Here is an 18,447-nt window from a genome sequence, read left to right as displayed (position 1 = left end):
ATTTTAAATACAATAATATACTATGATAAATAAAATATTTAATTCCACTTTGAAATGACTAGTAGCTACGAATACGTATCTTATACCTTTAAACGAGCAATTCTTGTATATATATATATATATATATATATATATATATATATATATATATACATAATCTGAATCTCGGAAACGGCTCCAACGATTTTCATAATATTTAGTATACAGGGGATTACGGGGGCGATAAATCGATCTAGCTACGATTTATTTTCAGAAAATGTTGTTTTATTCGTGTTTTCAATAATCAACTTTATCGATAATCAACTTTATGAATCTTCCCGACATCTATTGGCGAATAATAATACTATTTTTACTGCTTTAAAGACACAACAAGATGGCGTTATAAAAAAATTATCATCATTTAGTACTATTTAAAAGCAGCGTAGCCAGTGAATCAAAAATGATAATAAACGTGAATATTTTTCGCTCGCATCGCTACTCCCATAACAGTAGAGTGTTTGCTGGGGGAGCTTTTGAAAAAAGGCCAACGCGGAAGCGCTTCATGCATTTTAAATTGTTACACAAGCAGGTGCGGGATAAAAACTGAGCTTTAGGTTTTCATTTTTTTTTTAACGTCCATCAAATTGGAGTGCCATTTGAGAGGTGCGAGAAGTAGTCATCTGAAACTCGATTCGTATATGTGTTCGGTATTTATGACGAGGGAAAAGGGAAGGGAGGAAAGTGAGGAATGCCTGAAATACATAAGTAAATTTTTCAAAATGCTTTAATCAAGGTTATAAAAATAAAGTACGGAAATTTGAATATGTTTTATGTGCACTTTTCGTTTGGCGTAATTTGATAGCCAAATGCAATGAAGTGTTCTATTTTACAAGCTACACACTCGACCGAGACAGGAGGACAACAAACAACCGTCGTTTCACTAGACATGTCATTTCGAATCTTCACGATCCACTCTCGGTGTATTAAAGCATTCCAAGCACCGGACATCGTTTTCATGCATAAGTTCGACAAGCAACTTAACTAATCCACGGCCGCAAACCACTGAGTTTCTCGCAGGATCTTCTCAGTGGATCGAACCGGTGGTAGATTTAGTGAAACACTGTATTTGCTAGGGCAGATGTTAGCAAAATTCACTCAGTTAATCCCTCCCGCCATATTAAGCTAAGCCAGGACAGCCCTCCGTTGCTACTGGTAAATAGATAGGCAAAAAGCTACTTTGACTTATGTCATTTACGAAACCAATCAGCCATATTTCATTTGATCATCTAGGTCATCAATACACGGGCGCGTCTGTTTATTTTTAACGTTCATTACGCACCGGAAGGTATGCTTTTAAACAATTAACCGTGTATCCCCTTCTGTGTAATCTTTATAGATTGCTATAATGGATTTCTGCTATGTGTTTTCGACTAAAGTGCATATCGATGATGTAAATATGAATGTATATATCATTAAATTGGAGCATGGAAACTTGAATATTAAAGATATTTTTGGGAGTGGTTTTAAAAAATTTTTGAAGGGGCTTGTGAGGACCTGATTGAGATTTAGGAAATTTGGACAGATGTTGAAAAATATTGAATAAAACCATTTGTAGTAGAAGAAAATTCACACACAAGGAAACAGTGATGCAAATTCCATAGTATTCGGATTTGAATATTAAGGAAAACAAATGTCAGTTTTTCATCGAAACATGATACATAACTATGAACATAATACATATCACATACTTCTTTGACTACAAACAAAACACAAGGGAAAGGCAGAGAACACGAGAATAATTGAAAGGAATGTTGCAAAATCGACAGATCCAAACTCGACACCATCCCAGGCTACCACCAGATGCTGCAGTGAAGATTCGTGCAGTCAACACAGCCAGCACTCGTGCGAACAAACCCACAATGGTGTGTATTGTATTCGATGAATATTGGAACGTGTGTTTTAATATCCTTTGACCCTTGAGAATGCCCATGGTGAGATAATGTGTGTGTTTTGCTTACATAGACGACAGCATGATATTAGCAGATGACTTAACCCCATAAAATAAAATATCTACTTTCACACACGATCATTGTTAACATAGAACAGAGATAAAGAACAACAGCAGAATGAAGAAATATTAGAACAATATTTTACCACAATAGTTATAACACGATACCTATTTGTTATGTTTCAAATTTAGTTTAAGTTAAAAAGTTCAAGGATAGCGAAGCAATGATATTTATTTTCATCTAATTATTTCATACGATAATTCTATAAATTTATTTAGATGTTCTTTAATTTTTCTTCCAGTTACTACAATTCATTTTAAATATAGTGTGTTCAAATGCAAAGGAATCTAATAAAAAATACCCCAATCAATGTTTCCTTATTTTTAGTGCCACTTTTATTACATCATTAAATAATCTATACTAATATTATAAAGAGGAAAGATTTGTTTGTTTGTTTGTTTGTTTCGAATAGGCTCCGAAACTACTGGACCGATTTGAAAAATTCTTTTACCATTAGAAGCCGACATTGTCCCTGATGAACATAGGCTACTTTTTTTATTTATTTTTTAATTATTTTTTTTTGCTTTTATATGTGTTTTAATGTTTCCGAAGCGAAGCGAGGGCGGGTCGCTAGTAATTTATTAAGTGCGTTCAAAGAATATAAATTCGTTGATTCATATGTAAATACAATAACCGTCTCTAATCTAATACATTTAAAATTGTTTACCTTAATATTAGATATTAATGACAAATAGAATACATTTATTCACTACACTTAATTTTTCCCCTAAATATCTTAAGCATCACGACACTCCATATTTCATGAACTATTTTTATTTACACTCTCTTATTTAAGTATAATATATTTGTATAAGTTTAGCTTTCACATTAGTATGTTAAGTCATTGACACAATAAAATCAATTGACACGAACCTGGGCCTTTCATTTGAGTGTGACCTATTCGTAACTTCCTCTGTGTATGCATGCAGAACTTTCTGTGTTTAGATCTTGAACATTGAATGAATATTATTTATTTGTTAATGTAAGTTTAGTTCTCATATAGATATAGTATACATTATGATTTGTAGTGACATTTCAACGCCATAAAATGAATATTTGAATACAGTAGTAGTAGGCTACGTACATATTTTTAACACGAAAAGTTGCAGATCATGACTCTGGGAATAAAACTTGCACGAGGGAAGATTTTTCCTGTGTAATTTGTAACACCGACACATTTATCGCAGACCTGTTTATAATAAATAAAATCATAACTCGGATTTTTCTTTCGGATTACTGCTTTCAAAACAACTTGAAGTTATTTAATCATGAATAATTTGTCTAGTACTGCAATTTTTATGTTAATTAGTAATCGAAGTTGATAAACACTATTGCGATGAAGTAATCTACCAGCTAAGACACATGCCAGATGTCCCAAGCTATAGGACGTTAGCCAACCCAAAATAAGAATGCAGATTTTTTTACAGAAACCAGCGGTGTAGTTTGATGTAAAATATAAGAGATAATCTAAAATTAATTTATAGGATGATTTGAATGGTATTTAAACAATCGTTGACAAGTTTTTTCTTAATCACAGCAAATTAGATACACTACTTGATTAGTTTATAGACGAATCATTATTTGATAATTAGCATTTTCGTCTGGATACTGAAACCTTTTTCTTGTGCAGTTACTCTTCAATTTGAATACATGTTCACACAAAAATTTTATATTTCAGCTACACCAAGAGTCAGTCCCTCAAAAAACAAAAAATAACATCAAGACAGTTTGATAAAGTTTTTTGACGCTTTTTATTTGTGACTCCTATTCGTTTCATTTGTCTGATACATAATGTTTACTTTTTATACGGACTATAATTAGGAACCTAATTAAAAATAACAATAAATACAGCACTGTACTTAAATGAAAACCAAACACAATATTGAAGCACTAAACCTTAATTTAAAGCTAAAACAGTTCCCTGGCATAACACAAGACTTCAGGAAAGATCACCGAAGCTTTTGTCAAGTTAAAAAATATTGCTAGTATCACGTTACTATCTTTAGATTAATCTCATTAAGGAACGCAATTGAGGATTGGATCTCTTGTACCCATGATACCTACAGTCTGATAGTTTAATTTGCCAGTTTATTTTACATGTGCCACACATTAATTCGTTTGTAACGCTAGTGAAGTCACTTAGTTTTCAAAGTGTTTTACTTTTATTATAGATATGGACTATGGAAGCGGTGGGCCTCCACCTCCGGGGATGATGAAGGAACGACATGGGCCGCCGCCGCCACATCACCCTGTGAGTAATCATTATCGTTGTTAACGTAAATGGCAGCGATACAAGCTCATCCATAATCTGCAATACTGCATGTTGAGCTGTTACTGCAGGAATCTAAGGATTTTTTTTAGATGATGATCTTGTCTCCTTCTGGGATGGTATGGACATGTGATGAGACGAAATGATAATGAGGTTGGTGAGAGAGTTTTAACTATGAATGTGGAAGGCTTTAGACGAAGAGGTAGACCTAAGAAAAAATGGATGAATTGTGTGAAAGCCGATATGTGTAAGAGGGGAGTGAGCGAAGAAATTGTATATGATAGAGGAGTATGGAAGGAGAAAACATGTTGCGCCGACCCCAGGTGACTGGGAGAAGGACAGGAGAATGATGATGATGATCTTGTTTGTCTCCTTCTTATTACACTACCCGTCAAAGGCCCAATGTTGATTTGAACTAGCGGCATATTTTAGCTAATGTCATCAACGTCATTAACGTTATTAAATCATTTACTAAATTATATTTAATATCTTTTTTTTTTCATCATACATTACGAGGTGATAAGCGTTAAAAAGTGGCCTGTTAATTTCATATCAGGGAATATCGTCCCATCGAGCGGGTGGGAGCTGGTACTCCTGTGGGACTTCCCATGGCTTACTTATTAACCTTTACGTGTGAATATTTATACAGATTAATTCATCTCGTTTGAAACTTTTTTAGAAAGTAACGCTAAATGAGAACAACCCCGAAACGGTGAATTCAAAAGTGTACTCGGTTTTTTTTCTATTTAAGTTAAAATTTAATGTATGTCGATTTTATCCAGTTGAGTGAACCCAAAAAATAAATAATAATAATTTTCGATTTTAATAATTTTGCGGATTGTTATGTACGGTAGGGCTTTATTCCGATTTATTTTAAGTAAAATTTATTACGAATTTCCAGCGTGACGGTCGCGGTTACGGGCCCGAAGGCTACGGCGGTGAGGGTTTCGTTCCGCCACCCCCGATGCATCACCCGTCGATGGCACCACAAAACCAGGTAAAGATATTACAATAAATTTAATTCAAATTACCCGACCTGACGGAATTTTCTGACGTTCTCTTTATTTCTTCTTAAAGACGTTCGTTTATTTTAAAATTAGAATTAGAAATTGGTACATTATATCTTAAATATATGTACTTTTACCTATGCTGATAGCCTTCAGAGGCTATTTCAGCTTCACCTTAACGTGTAGGTGAGCTCGCGGGGCTCAAACCTGAATTGTTGCTAACGTTAACTGGCTCTAGCAAGAGCAGTGCTTCGTAAAATCTACCACCGGATCGGAAACGCGACCCACTGAGAATATCCGGCGAGAAACTCAGTGGGCTGTGTCTGAGAGTTAATTTGCTCGTCGAGCCCTTCATCGCAAGCGACGGGTTCGACGAGGACGGTGACCGGTGACCGGTGCTGGATCAGGAGGATCCGTAATGACGTGTTAAGGCGACGTCGACTGTTTACCATTCAGTCTACAGGATCGGGTTTGTAAATATACTGCGATATAAGGATTAGAACTAAAATTGTTCAAACAAATGAGAACGGCTAATGTTGCCTTCTTGCTATTGTGGTTTATTGACTTATTTCGCACTCGTTTTATTTGGTTTATGTGATTCGGAACCGACTTCTAATTCAAATTCAATGTTTTTTTTCAACTTAACTCATCAACGTGTTCTAAAAAGCGAATAAAAAAGCTAGTCCTGAGAACTGTCGAGACAAACTGAGCCAACTTAACTTTTTTAATTATGACTATTACTCATTTCGTTTTCTTTTCCTTTTAAAACTATTTAACAAATTTAAATTAAAAAATCGAATTAAAAATGGAATGAAACGATTTGTAGCGAGCACCTCATTCCCATATCCTGCTGTGTCTTCAGTAGCTTTATAATGTGTTTTACTGCACTAACCTTCTGAAGAAAGGAAGTTTTCTTAACGTTTCTATATCTTTTTTAAGACGTTTGGTATTCAAACCTGGATGTTTCCTTCACTTTTGCTCCCGGAATACATATGAGATTCCTAGATTCGGCTGGTAAATGTTCACAAATGTAATTTATTGTCCACAGGGCGGACCACCACAGCAGGGAGCGGTCATGATGGTGTACGGACTTGATCCTCAGACTGCGAACTCGGATAGACTTTTCAATCTGTGCTGCCTGTATGGTAATGTTGTGCGGGTAAGTTTACGAAAGCCTTAAGAAATCATCTTGATTTAGAGTGAATTTGAAATTTGACGGATTTTTCAGAAATATTATTTTATCATCATCATTTAAAAATAATGTTTCATTAACTACGATTCTCACTAAAATGTTGATTTTTAAGCACGCATGGGTTGTTACAGTCTTGTTGCGTTTGCCACGAAGCCATAATGGCTTTGCGTCTTGAAGAATATGACAATGGTTAATGTGATTTTAACTCTATGGCTTTGTGTGCAAACTGCTCTAAGTGAGGGTTGCTGATAAAGCCTAATAAAAATTTGTTTTCAGATAAAATTCTTGAAAACAAAGGAAGGTACAGCCATGGTTCAAATGGGCGATGGTGTTTCGGTCGAACGTTGTGTCCAGAATCTGAACAATGTCACCGTCGGAGATTACACTTTGACTTTGGCGTGAGTATCGAATATTTACTACTCATTTACTAGGTCAAAATATAGTTTTGATTTACGAAGGCCACTACGATTTTTCGTTTCTAAAGAAATATATCGGTAATAAAAAATTTTAAATTATAATTATAATTATTTAATGAAACATTAAAATCAAGCCTAGGGTGGATATTTTTATTTGCTTTCTCTCATGCTTTGGTTTTCTATCAAAATCATGAAACATGAAAAATATATTTCATGAGAACATAGAAATAGAGTTCATAACGAACCATAGTTTACATTTGCGAAAATGATGGTAGTGGAGGATTTTATTCGCTCTTATCTAACAACTTGCCTATTAGTATTGCAAACCAACCTTGCCAACCCATTTGGAAGGTGGAACAGTTTTTGTATAATGCAAGTGATACTTGAATCTCTTGTCTCAAGGGGTGACTTTCACTTTATGGTATTTTTTCACTTGATGTTAAATGGGCTTTTAAGTCAAGAATAAAAAAGATCTTAAATTATTCAACATTCAGAATGGAGCCGTCAGCTGTCAGAATAAATTAAAAGATCTAGGGCTCTTCAATTCTAATATTAAATTTAATCTCTCATGTGATATTTGAATATATTATATTATTATATCGAGATGATACCATAGTAATGAAATCCGTAAAATGATAATGCATTTTTAACTAACTGTTACAATTGTCAGTTTCTCAAAACAAGCGTACCTGTCAGAAGTGATGAACCCGTATCCGCTTCCCGACAAGAGTCCTTCGTTCAAAGATTACGTGGGTAACAAGAACAATCGCTTCTTAACGCCGGCCTCTATACACAAGAACAGAATACAACCACCCTCTAAGGTAAGAAGCACATTATTAAAAGTAAGAAAAGTGTATTTAGGAAAGCCGAAATTTGTTTAGAATCTTTAATAATTGTGTGTGTGTGTTTGTTTTCCAGGTGTTGCATTTCTTCAACACGCCCCCAGACGTGTCTGATGAACAGCTGCTGCAAGTGTTCAAGGACTACGGAGTGACGCCGCCCCATACTATCTCCAAATTTCCGCTCAAAAGTGAGAGGTGGGTGTAATGCTAATTCTTCGATATCAAAGCTATCTAATGACATAATTAATTACTTATGAAAAAAATACTTTCAAATATCTACTGATTGGTGGTCTGGGTTGGACTTGGTCTTGAAGATGTGGCGTATGCGTTTTATCAAATCCTAATGGAACCGGCTTTCTTTCCAATTATTCATGCTTAAGGATAAATAATGGTCAGATTGTTTACTCGATTTCATTGTTACCGGTGTTGACTTTGTAAATATAAAAAATGTGAAGAAAAAAATCTTCCACAATCGTGTTAAATGATTTATATTTTACATTGACGACACTAATAATATTTTATTAAATTTATTTATCCAGATCATCATCAGGACTGATGGAGTTTCAGAACATTTCGCAGTCTGTCATGGCGATCATGGCGTGTAATCATGCGACCATACAGCATCCTGGTACGATTGCTTCTTATTATTTAACTCTTTATTTCATTCTCAGGATCCGGTAATAAAATGTACACAACGTACTTCCTATTTATTTTATTTATTTTTATTTTTATTTATTGATTAAGTTGCACCAACAAAGTGATCATCAATAATATTAATGGCTAATATTTTTATGTGTACGAGAATATTGATGTGAAATCAAGATGAATTAAATTAATATTAAAATTACGATCCAATAATCCATGATCGCTTAAGATATGGTGTCTAAGCCTGGATTCTAAGCATAGGCCTCACGTACTATCCGGCTTTGGAATAAGCTGCCTTCCACGTTGTTTTCCGAGCACTATGACTTGTCCTTCTTCAAACTGGGCTTGTGGAGAGTACTTAACAATATGCAGCAGCTTGGCTCTGCTTGCGGCATTGCTGAAGTCCATGGGTGACGGTAACCACTCACCATTAGGTGGGCCGTATGATCGTCTGCCTACAAGATTGCAGCCTACAGCTGCCTACAGCATTGCTATTTTTCCATTTTCAATTACATTACGCAGAAAGATGCGGAATAGTAGTGCGTACCCGTGTGGGAAGATGCTTTACTAACCGTGTCGTGATGTTCTGTGAATGGATACATGATTTAGATGTGAATTTGCAATATGAAAATCCCCATCTTCTTCTTCGTCGCTTTCTTCATTACTGAAGGTTGTATCCTTGAAATTTGTCCGTGGCCTGTCTCGTGAGCTGTTTCCTCCTGGTCCGGTCCTCAGCTTCTCGTAGAGCGGTCGCGACTGGCAGGTGTGACCTGTGTGTAGTGGCGGTCGTGACTTATGCTATAATTCAGCGGTCGGGGAACTTTTTTTAATTATTACCCCAAAATAGTTTTGTGCAAGTTGATATTACCCCATGGCGAAAAAAAAAACGCAATCGTTTCTTTTTAGCATCTTTCATATTATAGCCCTCATGATAATTTTGAAAAGAAAACAATAAGTAAAAATTTTACTATTTTAGAATTTTCTTTAGAGAAGTTTCACTTCAATATATACTTTTTACTCACAAAAAAATCATTTTTATCCCCAAAAATTTCATTTTACCCCATTTGGGGTAATTTACCCCGGTTCCCCGACCGCTGAAGTTTCATTTTTACCCCCCCCCCCCAAATTTTATTTTACCCCATTTGGGGTAATTTACCCCGGTTCCCCGACCGCTGCTATAATTGAATAATAATCTTACGAACGTAATTTCAGGTGCGAAATTCCCGTTCGTCATGAAACTGTGTTTCTCCTCGTCCCGACAAATCGGACAAGGCAAGGGTCTGAAGCCTGATCAGAATCAGAACCAGAACCAGCGGCAAGCCCAGAACAATGGAATGGTCGAGCACGAATACTAGTAAGAGAACGTTCGTTTTATTTTTAGATGTTTTTTTTTTGTTTTTTTCTTCTGTAAAGTAAAATGTAATGAAGTAAACTGACAGAACGGTAGAGAAGGAGATTAATGTTTGGTTGAATGTAAAAGAGAATGCCTCGTTGATAGTAAAATAAGAGGTCAAAGGGAGAAAGAAAGAGAGAGAGAGAGAGAGATACGTAACCAAGTGAAGTGTAGCGTGTGGCGGTTAAAAAAAGTGGTATTCCTTAAATACTCACAAGTAGCTTGTGTTTGAATTTATATAAATTAATAATACGACCAACACGCTATATATAGGGTGAATCACGAAATATTTATGAAATTTCTCAGGTGCACTTACAAAATGATCAACTCTATAACGGCTGCTGTTGCTAGTAGTAGGGTAGTCTAAACTTTCCGCTACCAGAGAGATTTGTGTAAGGAATTATTTTGCAGCTGTGAGAATTAACGCATCACATTGCTTCACCGTAAGACTCTGTGATTGATGAAGTATCCATTCCGTTTGCAAATTCCTTCTGCACCGTTCTGTCTGATCTCGATGTGGTTTATAAATAAAAGACATGTATATTAAACTCGTATGGGATGTCGGACCAATGTCGGTATTGACAAGTTTTATATCGAGTCGACGGAGTGTGTTTTTCGAAACAGAACTGCGCGTATCCCAAAAAGCGTCTTAATCTCAAAGGTCAAAAGTACAATTTCGCTTGAACATAAAACAGTGTGTATTTTTTTTTTAATATTGTTCAAGGGATTTGTTTCATGACGTGTTCTATAATATTGTAATGACACGACATATTATTGTAAATGGTTTATTGGTCACACCAAACGCGCAGTCTGTTAGGAGAATAACGTCCACGGTCGACATATTGGCAGTGTTGCTAGTAAAAAAACGCAGTGCTGTTTATTTTATATAGTTAAGCCAAAGATGTAATGTTACCTGCTTAATGAGTGTTATCATTATATGGAATAAAATATATATACATAATAATATATATTTGTAGATATGAATATAGTTGTCCGTTGATACATTTGTTTATTTTATTTACACATTGTAATTAGGTATTGTAAATTTTGCTAAGTAGGTTTGTTTTTCTTGTATCGATCGATAAATGAATTAATATTATTATTATGTATGTCCTAGTTAAATCGTAATTGCACTAAACTGTTGTGAAAGATTTTGTAAATACATTTAAATAGTTTGGAATACATACACAAAAATAGCCTTGTTATCTGTTCTGATCCGTAACTAGTAACGGCCTAAAACTTTAATGTCGTGCTTTTAGAAGGAGCACAAGTTTTAAAATTCATCATTTGAATCGTTCTAATTTTAAATTTGTTATTGTTTTTCCGTTGACCACCCCTTCATTAGTTTGACGTTTAGAGAATCATTTTTTTCCGGGACCATAGACAATCTTTACATTTAAATCTACAGCAACGGAAAGCTCTATGTTTATAGAAAAAGAAAAATAGGATGTTGCATTATGGTAGATTTTAGATACGATATTTTGAAGTAATAAAGTTTTCTAGTCTTTGAGTAAAGCGCTTTTTAAGAGAAAAATATTTAATAGAGAGGAAAGATTTTTTTTATATGTATGTATAAAAAAACATTTTAAATTAAAGATTTTAGAAAATTGTGAAAAAATATTCATACATTGTATTATTTTATTTTTACTAATATATTTAGGAAAGTTTTAAAGTCGAAAACTCTTAGATTTTAAAGAAGATTATTTCGTTCCTTCACCAATTCAAAATTTTCGCCAAGAACACTAGCCAAAGTTTAAATTTTTATAAATATTTATGAATGTAATAAGAAGTATATAATATGTATTGTATATAAAATGTGAAATACATTTTTATTTTAAATCGCCCAAAACAGTTGTGTGATGTGAATCGTAGATGAGAATTGACATATCTTTATGATGGGAGAGACAATTAAAAAATTTACATAAAAATACTACAGAAGCTACAGTTTACCAAACAAGCAGTTTTTGTAGATGCAACGTTGCAAAACAGTTAACAGATAATTCAACAGACTGAGAGGCGCCTAACTTTATAACAATGTAGTTTTAAAATCTACCTTCAGGTATAATTTTTTATAACTTTTTATATTTTTTTTGGAGATGAAATAGAGTTCTTTCGATATTCCAATCACAGGTCAATAACAACTGATGTCCCATCTTTTAAATCTCATATTTGTTCATACATTAAAGGCCTTCCTTGCTACAAATTAACCTTACCATGTCCAATTATTTCAAATACAATATAAAAAAAAAAACGACTAGCATTTTGCTTTGAGAAATTCAATGTGTTTTTAGGTCATAAATTATTTTTGTTTTCTCTGGTTGCATCTACAAACTTGTTTATCTCAACAATCCCTCTATGTATGAAATTCAGACACAACTCCCCAATATATTTGTGGTGTGTGTTGTACAGTAATCGAAATATGCTTTTTAAGCTTTATATTTATAAAGAATAATAGATTTGTACTTTAAATAGGCTTAGGATTAATTGTAATATAGTCGAAGGAGTTGTGTCTGATCATCGTTTAGGGGTTGTTGTACTTGGAGTTATTGTCTTTTGGTGTTGTCAGTTTAAAATATTTGGGGTAATATGTCAATAATGTTAGACAAAGGGTGAATGTTGTGTTTTTCATAAAATGTCAAATTAAAGGTTTTTTTTTTAAATATAAACAAACTTCCTTGAAATATGTTATATCAACACTATTTCTACCATAATTTCGTGTCTACCATTTCGACCAAAGGACTTTGTTTAATACATCTACAGTTGACTGCAAATAAAGTACTTACATTTTAGATCTAGGAAGACCTAATGGAAAAGGATATCACTAAATCAATTTAACAATTCATTAAGAGACGAGAAGTCAGAACTTGAATCGAGAAAATTATTAAAGATGTTTTTTGACGTCTTTGGTAGAAATAGTGTTCAGTGGGGTTTTATCCAAAGCACCCTTTTTTTATCTTTCATGGAGAAGATTCATGAATATAAAATCAATGTAATATAAAATCAATTATAAATGCTTGTAATTTACATATCAGAATGACAAATAATTAATTTTAGGCTAAAGATATGTTTGTTAATAATGTAATGTTTTAAAAATAATATTATATATGACCGACATAAAATAAATATTATACAAATTTATAAAATTCGCCTGAGACACAGTTTTACGTAGCGTTCTTGTATTTAATACTATTTTCTATTAGTTTTTGTTTCATTTTAATTTTTCATTCGCCCAAAACACCCGTTACTTAACTAAAATGGTTCAATTTTGACTCTAAAATAAATCTAAAGAATTATTTTAAAGTTCATGTGAATGTTTTCACTAATTGAGTAGCCTTTGGTTGTAATAAGAATCCAACTATTGCGACATTGGTCTTTTAAGTCGATCATCGATTCTTTTGTAACTTTATAACTAATCGTTTCATTCTACCAACTAATTGTCGACTTCATGCCGGTACTAATTTATCGTAAAAAATTTCAAAACGACGTAACAACCAATTTAGGTTCACGTAATTTACGAACATTAAAGTCAAAATTGAACATTTTGATATACATGAGAACTCACATAGTACTATTTGCTTTTAGTTAAACGGAGAAGCGGCGCAGAACACAAACTCACACATATCAAGACGGAAGGCAACACACACACACTGACCACTACGAGTTTCAGGGGGAGGGGGGAGGGGAGATTTGCCTGTGCATAGAATTACAGATTCAAAACTTTCCAGCAGAAAAAAGTGTTTTAAAAAAAAACCGCAAAGGCAAAATCTATAATAATTCCTTATTTTTAGAATTTTGTGATCTAGATCACTCTTATAAAGACATTAACAGTTAGTTTCTTTTGTCTATGTTGTAATTATTTAGACACAAAATAACATGTTATCATATTATATTTCTTAATTACACATATTACATTTCCATTTATTTTATTTTCATATTTTTTTCTTTTGTGTTTTTTTTCATTTATATATCTATAAACTTTTTTTTTGGGAGCATCGCTCCGTTGAGTGCATTGAGCATTTTGTTTTATGACTTAGCTTTATTGGATAAGAAGTTATTCCCAATTTAATTTGTGTAATTTATTAGATTTAGTTTAAAGCTTTTCTTTTTAAAATAATTAGTACGAAAACCATTTTCAAAGTTCAGTTGTTTTTGTATTCGTAGGAGGGTGGGAGCAAAATACAAATGTTTTTTTATTTTTTATTGATTTATCGGTAATCGGCCTGTCGAGCACACGATAGTTTCTTTGAGCATTGCCTTGGTGATTCAGTTTCTGGTAACACTTCGCAATCCGACACGACATACGAAGAAAAAAATGTCGCGTGTTGACGCTTTCTCGCGACTGGCAACCCTCGCGTTGTTGCAGGACGATTGCTTTCAAATCGTTTGCCTGTCGCTTTAAACTTATAAGACTATACAAGAGGGTGATTTTGCTCTATTCAGCGATACATACAGAGTATAAAATTTACAGAATTAATAAAGTAAAAAAAATGTTGTATCTTTATTTATGATTTTTGAAGTTATACTTCTTTAGGCGCGTTATGAAAATTTGATGAGAGTGAAATTTTACGATGCGCGTGCACCGTAACACAAAATTATCAGAAATGAAGTTGCCCACTAAATCGCTCATTACAATACGACCGACGTAACTTGGCGAGTCTGAATATAGCCGCAGGTGAACTTTCGCGCATGTACACTAGTAAAAAAAGTGTTATTAGCATTCATTTTTTAACGTTAAATATTTATTATTAATTATTTAACATTTAAATATTTTTTTTAATAAAAACAAAGTATAACTTCTTACGCGCGTACATAAGTACACGCACCCTTTTTTATTTTTAATGCGGAATGCGTTTCGGTTTGTGTACGTTTCTTTATTTATTTTTGCATAAGTCTCGTGTATTTTGTTTTTTTTTTTTAAACCAATCGTCGATTTTGTCTTATTTCGTATCGCCCCGCCGTACCATACGAGAACTATCTGTAAGCGAATAGTTTAGCACTGTATTAGTATAAATAGTAAGTGTCGTTGGAATGTCAATTATATTTGATTAGTATTGAGAGGAGCGCGGTAAAACGGATTTTCTAAAAAAAAAAGAAAAAAACTGGTAGCCTCGTAAATGTTTTTTCTTTTGTCTTCTGTTTTTATCTTCTTAAAAGATTAGACTAAGGATTCCCGGCTGAGTAACGAAACACCAGGGATGTGCTATCTTGAATTTTTATTTTTTTTTCGTTCTATTTTTAGATTAGACTTTTGTGCTGTGTGTCGTGTTCTCGTCTGTGGTGCTGTTTATGTGATTACATCAATCGTAAATAACTTTTGACTTGGTTCATTTGGTAAATTATCAATTTTACGTAAAGAATTCCAGATCGCCAATTTTGGCATTGCCCGATGTTTCACTCGACCAGCACACACCTTGCGGTGGGCCGTAATAATTGCCTTCTGATTTCTCATTCAGTTTCAAAATCACTAATTATATCAGTAAATGTTTGATAATCCTATTATAATATATGGTTGGGAAATCGGATCTAAATACAAATAAAAAGATTTCAAATTACATTCAGTATACAGGAAACTGATGTTTTCGTCGCGGCCTTGACGACAAATCGCGTGTCAAATCTATATAAACAGTATTACAGACAAAAAATAAATAAACAAACAAACATAGATCTCTAAATAGCTGAATTAAATTGGTGTTGTCATTAAAGTAAATCTTTAAAAAAAAAAAAACTAGATGCATATCTTTTTGTCTAGAGATATTTTGGATTGAGAAAAAAAAAACACTTTAATGTATCATAAACTTTTTAGGCGTTAGGATTTGATGTCGTGTTAGCGTTATCGTTTTTCTTGTTAAAAGTGAAAATGGCGGGTCGAATGTATATGAGAAAGTATTAAAATGATTTTAAACGAGAATCTAGTATCCAGTTGTGATGACGTGACAATCTGACACAGAACCCTTTGATTGTATTGGTTTTTTTTTATGTATCGCACATCGGGAAGGAAAGTGACATATTTGTGTGAAGAAATTGTCCAAGAACTGGCAACATTTCAAAACAATTGCCGTTTTGGAATGAATGAGAAAGTTTCGAATTAATTTGAGGTCACTTTTTTTATTCGATGTGTCGTCACATACATCAAACAAAAATGACGACGCTTCACAAGAATAACACAAGAAATGGCACTCTCGCGTATTTCATAATAAGATAATGTAATTTTTTTTTTCTCTTAATTAGACACGAGTAACTAGTTGTAGTTACATTGTAAACATTAAATACGTGTCAACACAACAAATATTCTTTCATTTCAAAACACATGACGGTAAACGTGTTACTTAATGTAAAGAGAATATTAAAAACTAAAGAGATTTATATTAAAATTTGTAACACTTTTGTCGTCGACTGTACACAACTATCCCACACACGACCTTTTTTATAGCAAACGTTCACGATTATACTTTACACGTGAAAGGAGCATTTCTACTTTTTTTTTTAATATCACAATCGACATTTACAATGAATGGAGCATTTATCATGCATTAAAAAAGCTAACCGATTTGTTGTCTCTTTCGCACTATACACATTTTTGGTTTGTTTAAAAGAAACAGATCTACTCATGTTCACAATAACTGCAATTAAAAGGCTTCAGAATACAAATTTAATGAAAGTAAACATTTTAATTAAACGCAAGCAAAGTAATTACTAAGTGCCATTAAAGAAACTTGCTCAATACTTTTTTTCACGACTAAGGCACAGATAATATGCACGAATTATTAAAAAAAAAAAAAACACAAATTAATTATTAATATAATTGTAAAGATTAAGGGAGGTTGTAAATAGTTTAATCTCCATTATGTTTTTATTAATTTTAATTGTAAATTATGTACTAGGAAGCTGCACTTGAAACGCAAAAAGAATGTAAATTGTATAGAAATAAACAATGTTTTCGACTGTCGGTTTGTATGGTTTTATTTCGTCCCTTGGGTTTATTAAACACGTTAACTGCCGTGTACTGTATGGGCGAATTTGCAAATTGAAAGCTGTTGACTAAACCGGTACTAATTAACTTATTATCGACATTAAGATCGACACATCGATCGTTTGGAACCTCTGGGTCTGCGGAGGGACTTCGGTTCCCTCTGTATTTTGTACCGTATGTTCCTTGGGGAGTGCTCTGAGGAATTGTTCGAGATGATACCGGCATCTCGTTTTTACCATCGCACCGCCCGCCACCGGAGTAGAGTTCATCCATACTACCTGGAGCCATTGCGGTCATCCACAGTGCGTTTCCAGAGATGTTTTTTGCCACGTACCATCCGGCTATGGAATGAGCTCCCCTCCACGGTGTTTCCCGAGCGCTATGACATGTCCTTCTTCAAACGAGGCTTGTGGAGAGTATTAAGCGGTAGGCAGCGGCTTGGCTCTGCCCCTGGCATTGCTGAAGTCCATGGGCGACGGTAACCACTCACCATCAGGTGGGCCGTATGCTCGTCTGCCTACAAGGGCAATAAAAAAAAGTGCCATAATTAACTAGGTCACAGCACTACCGCATTCCTCAGGATGGACGTGAACTCGCGCGCCTACTGTAGGTCACCGGTGACCTACGCGGCGCACTGAAGTAATTATTTCGATTTCTCTCAACGATCTTCTAAGGCGCTGGAATATCTAGTAGACTCTGGGAAAGACGAATCTAAAGATACCGAGTATGGATTTATTTCTAAGAGGCCTAAAAGACTAAAACATACATTAAAAATAATTGTAAATAGACATGCTTTAACAAAAAACGAGTCCAATAGAAAAAAAAAGATATTCCAAAAACAAATACAATACACTAAAAGCAATAATCATAGAAATCGGTTGGCGTGATAGTGAGTTATTGAGATATTCATCTATTTGTCGCGCACGTACTTAATGCAAATTTAAGAATTATATAGTTTTCTCATGGATACCTTTATCAGAATTGGACTAAATTGAAATGGGACACGGGAAGCTTTCAGATCAGCTTTCTAATAAAAAAGAATCATCAAAATCGATACCACCGATACAATCGATAACCCAGTCAAAAGTTATGAAGTAACAAACATAAAAAAAAGAGTCGAGTTGAGAACGTCCTCCTTTTTTGAAGTCGGTTAACAAAAGAAGGCAAAGCTGAGCAATCCAGACGCTTAGTAACCGATATCGACATAATTACTTCAGTACGCCGCGTTGAGCACCAGTAACCTACACGACAGTCCGCACGGGTAGGTACCACCACCCCGCCTATTTCCGCCGTAAAGCAGTAATGCGTTTCGGTTCAAAGGGTGGGGTAGCCGTTGTAACTATACTAAGATCTTAGAACTTATATCTCGAGGTGGGTGGCGCATTTACGTTGTAGATGTCTATGGGCTCTAGTAACCAGTTAACACCAGATGGGCTGTGAGCTTGTCCATCCATCTAAGAAAAAAAAAAAAAAGTCAAAGGGTATTTTTTTTATATTCTTTATTAGAGCCATACCTATTAGGTTAAGTCGGCTGTCAAAGGGTTAATAATACAAACTTTTTTGGATAGTTAATACTCGCCAGCTGAACGCACGAGTTTAATATTCTAATGAAATACTTACTAAACAAATGTTCACGAGTGGCTTATACGGTTAAGGAATAACATG

General features: G+C 34.1%; 1 protein-coding gene across 3 annotated transcripts in view; it reads left to right on the top strand.

Moving 5' to 3' along the window:
* sm (heterogeneous nuclear ribonucleoprotein L) overlaps positions 1–16,760 on the top strand; it is a 406,278-nt gene extending 389,518 nt beyond the window's left edge. Inside the window, exons 7-16 of one of the 3 annotated variants that reach the window (XM_028183596.2) lie at positions 1,806–1,901; positions 4,220–4,299; positions 5,219–5,314; positions 6,373–6,483; positions 6,793–6,914; positions 7,603–7,753; positions 7,851–7,969; positions 8,314–8,402; positions 9,632–9,773; positions 13,395–16,760. In XM_028183596.2, the coding sequence (XP_028039397.1) occupies positions 1,806–1,901; positions 4,220–4,299; positions 5,219–5,314; positions 6,373–6,483; positions 6,793–6,914; positions 7,603–7,753; positions 7,851–7,969; positions 8,314–8,402; positions 9,632–9,773; positions 13,395–13,398 (1,010 nt within the window). In that variant the 3' untranslated portion in view covers positions 13,399–16,760. Of the gene's footprint in view, positions 1–1,805; positions 1,902–4,219; positions 4,300–5,218; positions 5,315–6,372; positions 6,484–6,792; positions 6,915–7,602; positions 7,754–7,850; positions 7,970–8,313; positions 8,403–9,631; positions 9,784–13,394 lie in introns of all 3 variants that reach the window. The other 2 variants (XM_089737982.1, XM_028183615.2) reach the window with 2 other exon arrangements.
* The last annotated feature ends 1,687 nt before the right edge of the window (positions 16,761–18,447 follow it).

The sequence above is a fragment of the Bombyx mandarina genome, chromosome 24 (assembly GCF_030267445.1).
Source record: "Bombyx mandarina strain Sakado chromosome 24, ASM3026744v2".
Classification (NCBI taxonomy): Eukaryota; Metazoa; Arthropoda; class Insecta; order Lepidoptera; family Bombycidae; genus Bombyx; species Bombyx mandarina.
The sequence above is the reverse complement of the archived record's forward strand: the minus strand, read 5'-3'. Positions and strand labels throughout refer to the sequence as shown.